This window comes from Salmo salar, chromosome ssa22, assembly GCF_905237065.1.
Source record: "Salmo salar chromosome ssa22, Ssal_v3.1, whole genome shotgun sequence".
In the NCBI taxonomy this organism is placed as follows: domain Eukaryota; kingdom Metazoa; phylum Chordata; class Actinopteri; order Salmoniformes; family Salmonidae; genus Salmo; species Salmo salar.
Genome location: NC_059463.1, coordinates 61,853,361 through 61,868,620, shown reverse-complemented (window position 1 = coordinate 61,868,620; position 15,260 = coordinate 61,853,361). Strand labels below are relative to the sequence as shown.

At 44.8% G+C, this 15,260-nt stretch overlaps 3 protein-coding genes across 5 annotated transcripts; 2 read left to right on the top strand and 1 right to left on the bottom strand.

Moving 5' to 3' along the window:
* Positions 1-420: 420 nt before the first annotated feature.
* On the bottom strand, positions 421-4,150 carry LOC106583836 (uncharacterized). 3 transcript variants are annotated; one of them, XM_045705608.1, is made up of 4 exons: positions 4,008-4,150; positions 1,466-3,661; positions 1,047-1,244; positions 421-853 (listed from the first exon to the last, which is right to left on the bottom strand). In XM_045705608.1, the coding sequence occupies exon 2, from the start codon at positions 3,211-3,213 to the stop codon at positions 1,603-1,605; it is 1,611 nt and encodes a 536-aa protein (XP_045561564.1). In that variant the 5' UTR covers positions 3,214-3,661; positions 4,008-4,150; the 3' UTR covers positions 421-853; positions 1,047-1,244; positions 1,466-1,602. The 3 variants fall into 3 exon arrangements, with proteins under 3 accessions (XP_045561564.1, XP_045561566.1, XP_045561565.1); XM_045705610.1 differs by having other exon boundaries at positions 1,466-4,150; XM_045705609.1 differs by having other exon boundaries at positions 421-1,244; positions 1,466-4,150.
* A 32-nt stretch (positions 4,151-4,182) lies between these two features.
* On the top strand, positions 4,183-5,692 carry pdcd2l (programmed cell death 2-like). The gene has a single exon (XM_014168455.2). It carries the CDS (start codon positions 4,289-4,291, stop codon positions 5,453-5,455), a length of 1,167 nt encoding a protein of 388 aa, XP_014023930.1. The 5' UTR covers positions 4,183-4,288; the 3' UTR covers positions 5,456-5,692.
* Positions 5,693-7,292: 1,600 nt separating this feature from the next.
* LOC123729711 (proline-rich extensin-like protein EPR1) lies at positions 7,293-8,684 on the top strand. Its single transcript, XM_045705755.1, has one exon. It carries the CDS (start codon positions 7,448-7,450, stop codon positions 8,429-8,431), a length of 984 nt encoding a protein of 327 aa, XP_045561711.1. The 5' UTR covers positions 7,293-7,447; the 3' UTR covers positions 8,432-8,684.
* The last annotated feature ends 6,576 nt before the right edge of the window (positions 8,685-15,260 follow it).

Below are 15,260 nucleotides of genomic sequence, written 5' to 3'. Positions count from 1 at the left end.
CATCCCTGTGGAACGCTTTCAACACCTTGTAGAGTCCACGCCCCGACGACTTGAGGCTTTTCTGAGGGCAAAAGGGGGGGGGGGTGTACTTGGTTACTCAGTGTATGCAGCGATCGATAAGAGCAGCGGAATTTCAATTCATGGTGAATCGTCATGCAAGTGTTTCTCTACCCTGGGTGCCAATCTGTTTCATTCCAAATGTCTGATTGAACTAGAAGAGCAGAATCAAACCAGGTCCCAGGTCAGTGTTCCTCACAAAAACAGGTATTATTATTATGTGTATATGATTAGCAAAACAGGGCAACTTCACTTTAAGGATTTAATAAAAAATCTGAGACAGACAGAAAGACAAAAAACGAAATAAAAAAGTGGAAAAGAAGTTACAACACTGAGTCAACTACAAAGTTTTTTTTTTTTTTAATCAAAAGATGAAATAAAAATATGAATGTCGATCACTTTATCTTCTCATTATTCATGATTAGATTCCCAATAACATTGTTCATTTAAAAATCAGCCAGGGTTCTGTAGACAGGACAACATCTCATAATAAACAGGTCTCTGTTTACAGCGAGAGAGAGACACACACACACACACACACACACACACACACACACACACAAAGAGAGAGAGACACACACACCAAGAGAGACACACACACAAAGAGAGAGAGACACACACACCAAGAGAGACACACACACACACACACACTAAGAGAGAGAGACACACACAGAGACATCAAGACAGAGACATATCAAGAGCCACACACATCGAGGCTGAGGATGGCGTGCTGCGTCCCCATCTACAGGAAGTCATCTAACGGGTGGTAGGAAATGGACCACAGCATCTCTGCTTCCTGTGAGAAGGAAACACACATCATTATTCGTGACACGACACAGATACTGTGTTGGTCTAATCTTTTTTTTTAACCAATAAAGAAAGGTGTTGGATAATCAGAGTGTGAGAGGCCCTACTCTCCAGGACATTCTGGTGGGTTACGAAGAACGTATAGCCTTAACAAACCAATGTCTAACTCTGTCCCAACAGACCTGTAGGTGTTTGAAGACCCTCTTGGCAGAGGGCTTTGAGTAGTCAAACAGTTTGAGGATGTAGTCACGTGACTCCCGACGCCAGAATCTGTTCGGTGGGGTGGAATGCCAAGACGTGAGCTCGTAAACGTGGTCGTACAGTGTTCTGATCAAAGGGTGGTTCTCCACGTTCTGCTGGGCCGTCTCATTCGTCATCACCTAGAACACACAGGGAGCACAGCGTTCCGTTCACTGGGCTCCGGACGAACGTAGAGCACTAGGCAGGGAAAAGGCATGCATCCCGATTCTCTACACTTCCAGTCATGGATTTAACAACGGTGGGAAAACTCCAAGCTAATACTTCTTAATCCATGAGAGTGTCAAGTGTACAATTTAGGAGAAGAGTGAAGAATAGGGACTTAGCCTCCTCTGCTTCTCACCTCTGTGGGCATGGCACTCTTGGCCAGCATACGTTCTGTGTCCAGAGACTTTGATGGAGGCGTCCGCCGAGCCCTTAGCGATGGGCTGCCCGTCACGACAGGGACCTTAATGGGATGTCACGTAGCAAGTCTCGTACTCAAGACGCCTCTGGGGGGCATGCTCTGGACGTCTGCTTTAAAACTCCAGGTCGATGCCAACGCCCCCGATGCCACTGTGTCAGACCGCCTGATGGTATACTGCACCACGCCATCATCATTCTCCACGCCTGGGAATGAACGGCGCGATACAGTTCATTAAAAACACTACGGCACAACACTGTAGACAGGTTGCTAGCATACTGCACCGTCGCCATTTGCAAGGCAAGAATGATGGATGAAATGACGACGCAATATAGATCAACCCAAAACAGTGACACTGCAGAGACATGTAGCTGGTATCCTGATATGGACCCAACACAGGGACACTGCAGAGACATGTAGCTGGCATCCTGATATGGACCCAACACAGGGACACTGCAGAGACATGTAGCTGGTATCCTGATATGGACCCAACACAGGGACACTGCAGAGACATGTAGCTGGCATCCTGATATGGACCCAACACAGGGACACTGCAGTGACATGTAGCTGGCATCCTGATATGGACCCAAAACAGTGACATGTAGCTGGTATCCTGATATGGACCCAAAACAGGGACATGTAGCTGGTATCCTGATATGGACCCAAAACAGTGACATGTAGCTGGTATCCTGATATGGACCCAAAACAGTGACATGTAGCTGGTATCCTGATATGGACCCAAAACAGTGACATGTAGCTGGTCTCCTGATATGGACCCAAAACAGGGATACTGCAGTGACATGTAGCTGGTATCCTGATATGGACCCAAAACAGGGACACTGCAGTGACATGTAGCTGGTCTCCTGATATGGACCCAAAACAGGGACACTGCAGTGACATGTAGCTGGCATCCTGATATGGACCCAACACAGAGACACTGCAGAGACATGTAGCTGGTATCCTGATATGGACCCAACACAGGGACACTGCAGAGACATGTAGCTGGCATCCTGATATGGACCCAAAACAGGGACACTGCAGTGACATGTAGCTGGTATCCTGATATGGACCCAACACAGGGACACTGCAGAGACATGTAGCTGGCATCCTGATATGGACCCAAAACAGAGACATGTAGCTGGTATCCTGATATGGACCCAAAACAGAGACATGTAGCTGGTATCCTGATATGGACCCAAAACACTGACATGTAGCTGGTATCCTGATATGGACCCAAAACAGGGACATGTAGCTGGTATCCTGATATGGACCCAAAACAGTGACATGTAGCTGGTATCCTGATATGGACCCAAAACAGGGACATGTAGCTGGTATCCTGATATGGACCCAAAACAGGGACATGTAGCTGGTATCCTGATATGGACCCAAAACAGAGACATGTAGCTGGTATCCTGATATGGACCCAAAACAGAGACATGTAGCTGGTATCCTGATATGGACCCAAAACAGGGACACTGCAGTGACATGTAGCTGGTCTCCTGATATGGACCCAAAACAGGGACACTGCAGTGACATGTAGCTGGTATCCTGATATGGACCCAACACAGAGACATGTAGCTGGTATCCTGATATGGACCCAAAACAGAGACATGTAGCTGGTATCCTGATATGGACCCAAAACACTGACATGTAGCTGGTATCCTGATATGGACCCAAAACAGAGACATGTAGCTGGTATCCTGATATGGACCCAAAACAGAGACATGTAGCTGGCATCCTGATATGGACCCAAAACAGAGACATGATCATCAACTAGATGATGAGCCGCAGGCCGTTTTTTTGTTGTTGTTGAGTAGAGGGTCAGGGGCGGAAAAGAATTACAAATAATTTGCAGACTGAAAGAAGCCCAAATATATATAATATTTGACTATAACAATAATGTGAAACCTTATATTTATATAGGATCATGTCTCTATTATATAAATAAACGTTAAATACAAAATGTAATGAATAATGGGTGGGAATAGTTCTGCTCTTGACCTCTGCGATCAGGTTGTTAGCCATGTTGGTGGAACAGTCATTCAGCTCTACCGGCTGATGATCAGCCGGTCCTGAAGTCTCGGTTTGGGACTAAACATCTCGGCTCAGGCTTCAAATGGGACGATTACAACTTGGCTACAATGGATCAAAACATGGTCACCATTAGTTGCTGTCAATAGTGTTTTTATTATCGACTTCTATAGCTAGTTAAACCAATTTATGGCGTTGTGGATGGTTTATCTAAGCTAAACTTACCAATGGAACCTACAATGCGAGATAGCTAAACTTAGTTATTAACCTAGCAAGGTACTGTAGCTAGTTACAACAAAACAATCACTTTAACGTACAAACACAAATCGTAGACCGGGAAAAGTATCATGCAAACGGTGAACAAGCACCTGATGTTTGCAAAATAACTTACACCGACCGAGTTAGGGAACAGAAATCAAATACGTTATGCTCAACTAATAAATTAACTTACTAGCTATCCCAACATTGTGCAAGTAACGATTACACCAAACGTACATTGTATTATGTTACAACACAACAAGAATATGAAACTAAAAGAAACTTCACATCTCGTAAAAAAAGTAAATAATAATTTAACACGGCGCATGCGCTGAAACGTCACTTACGTTATGCCTCGAATCTCTGCGTCATTACGTCACGGCGCTTGTACGTAACGGAGCTCGTTCACGAGTTTCAACATGGCGAAGGATCATCCAAGTCCATTTCTGACAACTAAACAATAGTACAATAACTATGGCTGGAGTTGACGAGGCAGTTCTCATCGGACTGTGTGACGGGCCAATCGATTCAAAACGATATCCGATGTCTCACATGACGAACAAAATTGGCGATAAACCGGATAAGCTTCCATTGATATCATGGCAACATCCACGCTGTGGTCTGTGCGGCGCGGTCATGGCCCATGTGGTGCAGGTGTACTGCCCTCTAGCGGCGTCTCCTTACCACCGCACCCTGAACGTGTTCGCCTGTCCCGGGTCACAGTGCAGCGGACAACCGGAGAGCTGGAGGGTTCTGCGATCTCAGTGTCTGGAATCAGAGGTCAGGACCAACCCTGTGGTCCAACCATCAGCCCACGCCGCAGTTAAAGAGGTTCCCATGACAACCGCATACTGGTGTGATGGGACTGATGACTGGGGCGAGGAAGAGGACAAACAGAATAGGGGAGATGATGGATGGGACAAGGCCCAGAACCAAGCTCATATTGGGGGAGAAGACCCTGAGATCCTTTTATTCACCGGGACCTCCTCTGAGTTGGATGTGAGTGGCAAACTTCAGGGACTCAATCTGGAAGGAGGCGAAAAGGTGGAGGAGGAAGAGGAGGTCCCGGGTAACATCCCTACCTACAAACCTTTCTACATCAGTGTGGTGGATGAGACTGACCTGGGTGGTCAGTCAGATCTGGAGCACGCTGAGACTCTGCTGAGGGAGTACGAGCAGAGAGAGGGAGTAGGGAACATCGGGAGCTCCGAGGGTGGAGGAGGGGAGGAGAGGTACGAGAAAGACAACCCAAGACACGGAGACGCAGTGTTCTCCCGTTTCATGAAGAGAATCTCTGTGTGTCCGGAGCAGCTGTTACGGTACAGCTGGCACGGGTCTCCTCTCTTTTTGTCTGACCCTCCCTCTGATCTGCCTTGGATTAAGCCTGGCTGCCGTCACTGTGGAGCAATCAGGGTGTTTGAGTTCCAGCTGATGCCTGCTCTGGTCAGCCTGCTGCAGAGGACAGACGCTGGGTCAAGGTCGGCGGTAGAGATGGTGGATGTAGAGATGAATACGGGGCTGGAGTTTGGCACTGTGATCGTGTTTACTTGTAGAAACAGCTGTTGGTCGTCACGCTCGACATCACCTGTGGAAGAGTTTATCTATCTACAGCCAGATCCGGACCAGAAACTCTTCAAATAACTGACTTAGTTTCCATACACAGTTTTTATGCGAGTAAAGTGATCATTTTTTTTCCCCCCCCGTTAAGACATGGTGGGATGTTTTTTGTGTAAAATTTAAAATATGCTAAAAATATCTTTTTTATGCGCAAATATTGGTATAATAACAAAGTAAACTTGAGAGTCGTGATGATATGGTGTGTGGTCTATTGAACGGAATAACGTTGTAATGAAAGAATAAAAAATTCAGAAAGTTAAACATTGTTTGTGTCTTTCATTTTACAGTAGAATTTATCACTAGAGAAATAATGCATAAAATAAAGACAAAACATTGAAAAATAAAAAGATTAGTAACGGGAGAACATTCTCGTAATTCTTTTCACTACTTTGGCTAAATTATAGATAAATTCTGTAATGAAACGGAATGTATAGGAGAGCGCTGACATCACAGCAGTCGATGTTGAGTTCTATAGTTGCCAGGGCGCCTTAATAGCAGCCTAAGCACAGAGCTCCTGTAAATTTATACATATATTTTGTTATTTTTAGGTGTTTTTCATAGTTAAAATTATTTATTTTTTTTTTAAATCAGCTCTTTTGTTTTTGATAACATTGGGAGTTTTTATTGCATATATCTGGTGTTTTTGAGCCACAGATTTGCAGGTTGCCTGACAGGTTAAAACACTTTTTTTGGCTTGGCTAGCTAGCTTATGTTTGGAACAACAACAAAAAGTGCATCTGGACACAGTACCATCTTTTTTTGTTTCACCAAGCTGCCAATTCCAGATCTTTTGAGAACATAATTTAAGGAGTGGCCTGAAACGTGATAAGAATGGGAGACAGAGGAATACAACAGTGCTGAGGCAGAGGGCTCATAGTGAGGACGACTGGCTACTACTCTATACTGTGTGGGATGATCTTTCTGGAGCTCAGAGCTGCTGAGGGCATCAGCCATATTTGCTGCTACACCGATTTGGAAGAGTTTCTACCAGATCATCAGCAGACTCTATCGTCTACCATCCTCTGAACGTCTCTCTCCGCTAAAGCTATGAACGGACCCTCTCTATCTTCAGTTGAAGCAGCTTTTAAAGACTTGGTCTGTTATTGGTTCACCTGTCATGACATATTGCTTGTTTGTTGTTTTGCTTTGAGGTGCTATGAAAACCGTATATAGAAGTTTACTAAATTATGATGATGATGATGATTATTATTGTTGTACAGTCAACTGAGATGTGTAGTCTACTGTACAATATTCACCTTTCTGGCTTTCTTTAGTAATGTGTCTGAATGTAATGTAGCCTCTATGTGGGGAAATGAGAGCCTGATGTGTGAGGATTCCCTATACATAGGGCACTACCTTTGACCATAACCAAATGGGCCCTACGCAGGGAACATGATGCCACTATACAGGGAACATGATGCCACTATACAGGGAACATGATGCCACTATACAGGGAACATGATGCCACTATACAGGGAACATGATGCCACTATACAGGGAACATGATGCCACTATACAGGGAACATGATGCCACTATACAGGGAACATGATGCCACTATACAGGGAACATGATGCCACTATACAGGGAACATGATGCCACTATACAGGGAACATGATGCCACTATACAGGGAACATGATGCCACTATACAGGGAACATGATGCCACTATACAGGGCCAATATCCTACTGACTGCCCCGTCACCAGACCATGCCTGCTCTCTAGGCAGGATATGAGGTCAGAACCTCAGATAGAAATGCAGGATATGACATCAGAGACACCATAAAGGATACGACACAGGAAGTAACTGAACCCCCTGAGTCATCATCACAACATGGAGGACAAGAGAGATTTCTCTGGTGATAAAGAGTGTCAGTATTCAGCAGCATTGTGTTGTCATGACGAGGACCAGCCCTCAGACACTCTGTGGGGTCCTCCATCTCCTCTAACTGAGACTGAGACGTTACGTATGATGGAAGCTGCTCCTCTAACCAACACAGAGCAGCATCTGTATCATAATGGTTATGTTTCCACCTGACCCAGGTCTATCTCCCCAGAACCACCCAGACACCAACACCGTCCATGAGACTCCAGAACTATCTCCCCAGAACCACCCAGACACCATCACCGTCCAGGAGACTCCAGGTCTATCTCCCCAGAACCACCCAGACACCAACACCGTCCATGAGACTCCAGGTCTATCTCCTCAGAACCACCCAGACACCGTCCAGGAGACTCCAGGTCTATCTCCTCAGAACCACCCAGACACCGTCCAGGAGACTCCAGGTCTATCTCCTCAGAACCACCCAGACACCGTCCAGGAGACTCCAGGTCTATCTCCCCAGAACCACCCAGACACCATCACCGTCCAGGAGACTCCAGGTCTATCTCCCCAGAACCACCCAGACACCAACACCGTCCAGGAGACTCCAGGTCTATCTCCTCAGAACCACCCAGACACCATCACCGTCCAGGAGACTCCAGGTCTATCTCCTCAGAACCACCCAGACACCGTCCAGGAGACTCCAGGTCTATCTCCTCAGAACCACCCAGACACCAACACCGTCCAGGAGACTCCAGGTCTATCTCCTCAGAACCACCCAGACACCAACCTAGAGACTCCAGGACTATCTCCCCAGAACCACCCAGACACCATCCAGGAGACTCCAGGTCTATCTCCTCAGAACCACCCAGACACCAACACCATTCCAGGAGACTCCAGGTCTATCTCCTCAGAACCACCCAGACACCAACCTAGAGACTCCAGGTCTATCTCCCCAGAACCACCCAGACACCATCCAGGAGACTCCAGGTCTATCTCCTCAGAACCACCCAGACACCAACACCATTCCAGGAGACTCCAGGACTATCTCCCCAGAACCACCCAGACACCAACACCGTCCAGGAGACTCCAGGTCTATCTCCTCAGAACCACCCAGACACCAACACCGTCCAGGAGACTCCAGGTCTATCTCCTCAGAACCACCCAGACACCAACCTAGAGACTCCAGGACTATCTCCCCAGAACCACCCAGACACCAACACCGTCCAGGAGACTCCAGGTCTATCTCCTCAGAACCACCCAGACACCAACACCGTCCAGGAGACTCCAGGTCTATCTCCTCAGAACCACCCAGACTCCAACACCATTCTAGAGACTCCAGGACTATCTCCCCAGAACCACCCAGACACCAACACCGTCCAGGAGACTCCAGGGGTATCTTCCCAGAACCACCTAGACTATCAACATGTCTGAGAACTGGGGAACCCAGTCTAGAACTCCCCAGGACCACACAGTGAATCTGGCTCTAGCTACGCCTCAGAACCACGTAGACACTGTCAACATGACTCCAGCTCTGCCTCCGAACCGGGGAACCCAGTCTAGAACTCTCCAGAACAACGCAGACATCAACACTGTCAAAGAGACTCATTTTTCTGCTTCAGAACCACACAGACTCAGTATGGTATGGTACAAACCGTGACTTCAGGATACCTTCCACCACCACCACCAGTCACAATGCTGCATCAGAACCACAGAACACTATCAATGTGACTCCAGTGAGTCAATTTCTGTCTCAGAGAACACCAGGTGATGCTGGGTCAGCTGCTAACTTCTCTGGGAAGTGTGGAACCAGACAGAAGGAGAGAGGAGAAGAACAAGGCCTCCCTCTGCACCTCCTCTCCGACCATGAGGTCTGAACTGACCAGGGCCTTGGTACTACTGAGAAGGGGGGTTGTCTTCCTGCCTAGCAAGACTGCTTCATCTCCCCACAGCCATGTCTGGGACAGTCCTGGAGAGCCTTACACATCCAGAGCCCTGTTCTGTACTGGTCTTCTACCTGGAGAACCCATCTGACCTGCAGCCGACCCCAGCCTTATTTACCTAAGCAAGTCAGTTAAGAACAAATTCTTATTTACAATGACGGCCTACCGGGGAACAGTGGGTTAACTGCCTTTAAAAAAAATATTTATTTTTATTTTTATTTCACCTTTATTTAACCAGGTAGGCCAGTTGAGAACAAGTTCTCATTTACAACTGCGACCTGGCCAAGATAAAGCAAAGCAGTTCGACACAAACAACAACACAGAGTTACACAGGTAATAAACAAACGTACAGTCAATAACACAATAGAAAAGTCTGTATACATTCTGCGAAAATGGCGTGTGGAGGTAAGTCAATACATAGGCCATAGTAGCGAAGTAATTACAATTTAGCAAATGAACACTGGAGTGATAGATGTGCAGATGATGATGTGCAGTTAGAAATACTGGGGTGCAAAAGAGCAGAAAAGTAAATAAAAACAATATGGGGATGAGGTAGGTAGTTGGATGGGCTATTTACAGTTGGGCTGTGTACAGCTGCAGCGATCGGTAAGCTGCACACATAGCTGATGTTTAAAGTTAGTGAGGGAGATATAAGTCTCCAACTTCATTGATTTTTGCAATTTGGCAGCAGAGAACTGGAAGGAAAGGCGGCCAAAGGTGTTGGTTTTGGGAATGACCAGTGAAATATACCTGCTGGAGAGCGTGCTACGGGTGGGTGTTGCTATGGTGACCAGTGAGCTGCGATAAGGCGGAGCTTTACCTAGCAAAGACTTATAGATGACCTGGAGCCAGAGGGTCTGGCGACAAAAAATGTAAAACATTTTATTTGACCTTTATTTAACTGGGCAAGTCAGTTAAGAACAAATTCTTATTTTCAATGACGGCCTAGTAACAGTGGGTTAACTGGAGCAGAACAACAGTTTTTTACCTTGTCAGCTCGTAGATTTGTTCTTGCAACCTTCCAGCTACTAGTCCAACGCTCTAACCACTAGGCTACCCTGCCGCTACATCAGTGGTCACTGATGTTTTTCACACCTGAAATGCCTTGCAGTGTCTGACAGAATGCATTCTGAAACACCACTGGAGCTGAAGAGATACCAAGGTATTATTAACAGCCGACCACAGACTCAGAACAGGTACCACCTCCTATTATTATCAACTAGGTAATATTCTAACACTTACCCCTTGGTCAAGTCAAAAGTTCATTTAGTAAATACTTAAAATGCAAATGTATGAAACCAGTTGAGTATCATGAAATCTGTGGAATAATTTCAGTATGTTATTTTGTCTCCACAAGATGGCAGTAGGTGTTCACAGTTCCTTTTAGATCCCCTCTTGATGTTGTCAGAGGTTTCAACTGCTGCGACAGACAGACAGACAGACAGACAGACAGACAGACAGACAGACAGACAGACAGACAGACAGAGAGACAGACAGACAGTGAGAGAGACAGACAGACAGACAGACAGACAGTGAGAGAGACAGTGAGAGAGAGAGAGAGACAGTGAGAGAGAGAGACAGTGAGAGAGAGAGACAGTGAGAGAGAGAGACAGTGAGAGATAGAGACAGTGAGAGATAGAGACAGTGAGAGATAGAGACAGTGACAGACAGACAGACAGACAGACAGACAGACAGACAGACAGACAGACAGACAGACAGACAGACAGACAGACAGACAGACAGACAGACAGCTCATAGTAGGGGCAAAATGTTACCTGTACCAATTCATTGTAAATATAAAGCATGACTTGTTGAACACTTAACATGGGTTTAGCCTTGATGCCTTGTGCTCAGTCTAACTTTAAGTTTTAGGAGGATAGTTTTAGTTTACACTTCAACAGCAACAACCCTGCTACTGTCACTTCCTTTAAGACAGTCAGTTCTACTGTCACTTCCTTAAAGCCAGTCAGTCCTACTGTCACTTCCTTTAAGCCAGTCAGTTCTACTGTCACTTCCTTTAAGACAGTCAGTTCTACTGGCACTTCCTTTAAGCCAGTCAGTTCTACTGTCACTTCCTTTAAGCCAGTCAGTCCTACTGTCACTTCCTTTAAGCCAGTCAGTTCTACTGTCACTTCCTTTAAGACAGTCAGTTCTACTGTCACTTCCTTAAAGCCAGTCAGTTCTACTGTCACTTCCTTTAAGACAGTCAGTTCTACTGTCACTTCCTTTAAGCCAGTCAGTTCTACTGTCACTTCCTTTAAGACAGTCAGTTCTACTGTCACTTCCTTTAAGCCAGTCAGTTCTACTGTCACTTCCTTTATGACAGTCAGTTCTACTGTCACTTCCTTTAAGCCAGTCAGTTCTACTGTCACTTCCTTTAAGCCAGTCAGTTCTACTGTCACAAATGGCACCCTAGTCCCTATGTAGTTGACCAAGCTCTGGTCAAAAGTAGTGCACTAAATAGCGAATAGAGTACTATTTGTGACACAGACAGGGAATTTGGGCCTTGACGGTCAGGTTAACCTCTGACCCGTAGTGGAGCTGGGGTTTATGGGAGATGATACCTCAGGGTTAATCCTAGGAGAGGACGTTTAGTTTGAAATCTGATCCTCTGGCTTCATTGCACAGACGGGTTAAAAGAGCTTAGCGTGGAAAAACAAAAGGCGGAAGAGTTTGTTTCATGATCAATAACTCATGGTGTGATTGTATTGCATGTACAAAACCCTTCAGAGTTTCTGTGTTCCCCTGACCTGGAATCACCATCAAATGCAGACCTCATTATCTCCTGAAAGAATCCACAGCTGTTTGCATCACGGCTGTGTACATCCCCCTCACAGGTCGACACTACGCTGGCCCTCGGGGGGGAAAATACACAGGGGACTTTGAACAAATTGGAAACAGCATATAACGAAATTTATTGGATATTTCAAACTTTTTTAACAAATAAAAAACTGAAAATTGGGCGTGCAAGTGTAAAATGGTCTTCCCTGTGGCTCAGTTGGTAGAGCATGGTGTTTGCAACGCCAGCATGGTGTGTGCAACGCCAGGGTTGTGGGTTTGATTCCCACGGGGGGCCAGCACAAGAAATAAAATGCATGAAATGAAAATGAAATGTATGCATTCACTACTGTAAGTCGCTCTGGATAAGAGCGTCTGCTAAATGACTAAAATGTCAAATTGAATACATTTTGACTCTATATGTGAAACAGGTATCTTCTTGATTTAAGCCCGTGTCTGTGAGCTGAAGACTTTTGTTTCAAAGTAGATTTATTTAAGACTACCAAGAAACACTCTGATTTAGACCACTGAAATAAAAGGTTAAGAAACCAACACATCTCACTCGTGGGAATAGTACACTGGATCATTGTTATTATTCGCCATTTCAAGACGGATACAAAGGTAAGGGGGTTAGAGAGGCTAGAGGGGGTTAGAGAGGGGGTAGAGGGGGAAGAGAGGAGGTAGAGGGGGTTAGATGAGGGGTAATTAGGAGCGTAGAGGGGCTTCCAGGAAGGTTAAGGGTTTCTCCAGGGGGACTCACTGTGCCTGTCTCCTCTCCAGCCATCTGACATGCAGTCTGAAATATAAACTCTCACTAGTCTTAAAGCAACTCTGCACAGAGGTAAGAGTTCAGCCAAACTCAATACACACACACACACACACACACACACACACACTCACCCCACCCACCCACAGCAGCAGAGCAGTTGTTTCTCATCAGAATAATTGCCTCTGTATCTCCACCAGTATAATGTATAGCTCCATATGCTAGTCTGTGTGTCTGTGTATATATTAGTCTGTGAACATGCTAGTCTGTGTATATGCTAGTCTGTATATATATTAGTCTGTGTATATGCTAGTCTGTGTATATGCTAGTCTGTGTATATGCTAGTCTGTGTATATGCTAGTCTGTGAACATGCTAGTCTGTGTGTATATTAGTCTGTGTATATGCTAGTCTGTGAACATGCTAGTCTGTGAACATGCTAGTCTGTGAACATGCTAGTCTGTGAACATGCTAGACTGTGTGTATATTAGTCTGTGTATATGCTAGTCTGTGTACATGCTAGTCTGTGTATAGGCTAGTCTGTATATATGCTAGTCTGTGTACATGCTAGTCTGCGTATATGCTAGTCTGTGTACATGCTAGTCTGTGTATATATGTATATATGCTAGTCTGTGTATATGCTAGTCTGTGTACATGCTAGTCTGTGTATATGCTAGTCTGTGTACATGCTAGTCTGTGTGTACATGCTAGTCTGTGTATATGCTAGTCTGTGTATATATGCTAGTCTGTGTATATGCTAGTCTGTGTACATGCTAGTCTGTGTACATATTAGTCTGTGTACATATTAGTCTGTGTACATGCTAGTCTGTGTACATGCTAGTCTGTGTACATGCTAGTCTGTGTACATGCTAGTCTGTGTATATGCTAGTCTGTGTACATGCTAGTCTGTGTGTATATTAGTCTGTGTGTATATTAGTCTGTGTGTATGCTAGTCTGTGTATATGCTAGTCTGTGTATATGCTAGTCTGTGTATATGCTAGTCTGTGAACATGCTAGTCTGTGTGTATATTAGTCTGTGTATATGCTAGTCTGTGTACATGCTAGTCTGTGTATATGCTAGTCTGTATATATATTAGTCTGTATATATATTAGTCTGTGTATATGCTAGTCTGTGTACATCTAGTCTGTGTGTATATTAGTCTGTGTATATATGCTAGTCTGTGAACATGCTAGTCTGTGTATATATTAGTCTGTGTATATGCTAGTCTGTGTACATGCTAGACTGTGTACATGCTAGTCTGTGTATATGCTAGTCTGTGTACATGCTAGTCTGTGTGTATATTAGTCTGTGTGTATATTAGTCTGTGTATATGCTAGTCTGTGTATATGCTAGTCTGTGAACATGCTAGTCTGTGTGTATATGCTAGTCTGTGTACATGCTAGTCTGTGAACATGCTAGTCTGTGAACATGCTAGTCTGTGAACATGCTAGTCTGTGAACATGCTAGTCTGTGTGTATATTAGTCTGTGTATATGCTAGTCTGTGTACATGCTAGTCTGTGTATATGCTAGTCTGTATATATGCTAGTCTGTGTACCTGCTAGTCTGCGTACATGCTAGTCTGTATATATGCTAGTCTGTGTATATGCTAGTCTGTGAACATGCTAGTCTGTGTGTATATTAGTCTGTGTATATGCTAGTCTGTGTACATGCTAGTCTGTGTATATGCTAGTCTGTATATATGCTAGTCTGCGTACATGCTAGTCTGCGTACATGCTAGTCTGCGTACATGCTAGTCTGTGTACATGCTAGTCTGTGTATATATGCTAGTCTGTGTATATATGCTAGTCTGTGTACATGCTAGTCTGTGTACATGCTAGTCTGTGTACATGCTAGTCTGTGTACATATTAGTCTGTGTACATGCTAGTCTGTGTACATGCTAGTCTGTGTACATGCTAGTCTGTGGACATGCTAGTCTGTGTATATGCTAGTCTGTGTACATGCTAGTCTGTGTGTATATTAGTCTGTGTGTATATTAGTCTGTGTATATGCTAGTCTGTGTATATGCTAGTCTGTGTATATGCTAGTCTGTGAACATGCTAGTCTGTGTGTATATTAGTCTGTGTATATGCTAGTCTGTGTACATGCTAGTCTGTGTACATGCTAGTCTGTGTACATGCTAGTCTGTATATATATTAGTCTGTATATATATTAGTCTGTATATATGTTAGTCTGTGTACATTAGTCTGTGTATATATGCTAGTCTGTGAACATGCTAGTCTGTGTATATATTAGTCTGTGTACATGCTAGTCTGTGTACATATTAGTCTGTGTATATGCTAGTCTGTGTACATGCTAGTCTGTGTACATGCTAGTCTGTGTATATGCTAGTCTGTGTACATGCTAGTCTGTGTGTATATTAGTCTGTGTGTATATTAGTCTGTGTATATGCTAGTCTGTGTATATGCTAGTCTGTGTATATGCTAGTCTGTGAACATGCTAGTCTGTGTGTATATGCTAGTCTGTGTACATGCTAGTCTGTGTACATGCTAGTCTGTGTACA

What these genes read in the sequence shown, in the direction of transcription:
- LOC106583836 (XM_045705609.1), bottom strand. Translation starts at nt 3,213, where the DNA reads ATGTCTCTGTTTTGGGTCCATATCAGGATACCAGCTACATGTCAGTGT.
- pdcd2l (XM_014168455.2), top strand. Translation starts at nt 4,289, where the DNA reads ATGGCTGGAGTTGACGAGGCAGTTCTCATCGGACTGTGTGACGGGCCA.
- LOC123729711 (XM_045705755.1), top strand. Translation starts at nt 7,448, where the DNA reads ATGGTTATGTTTCCACCTGACCCAGGTCTATCTCCCCAGAACCACCCA.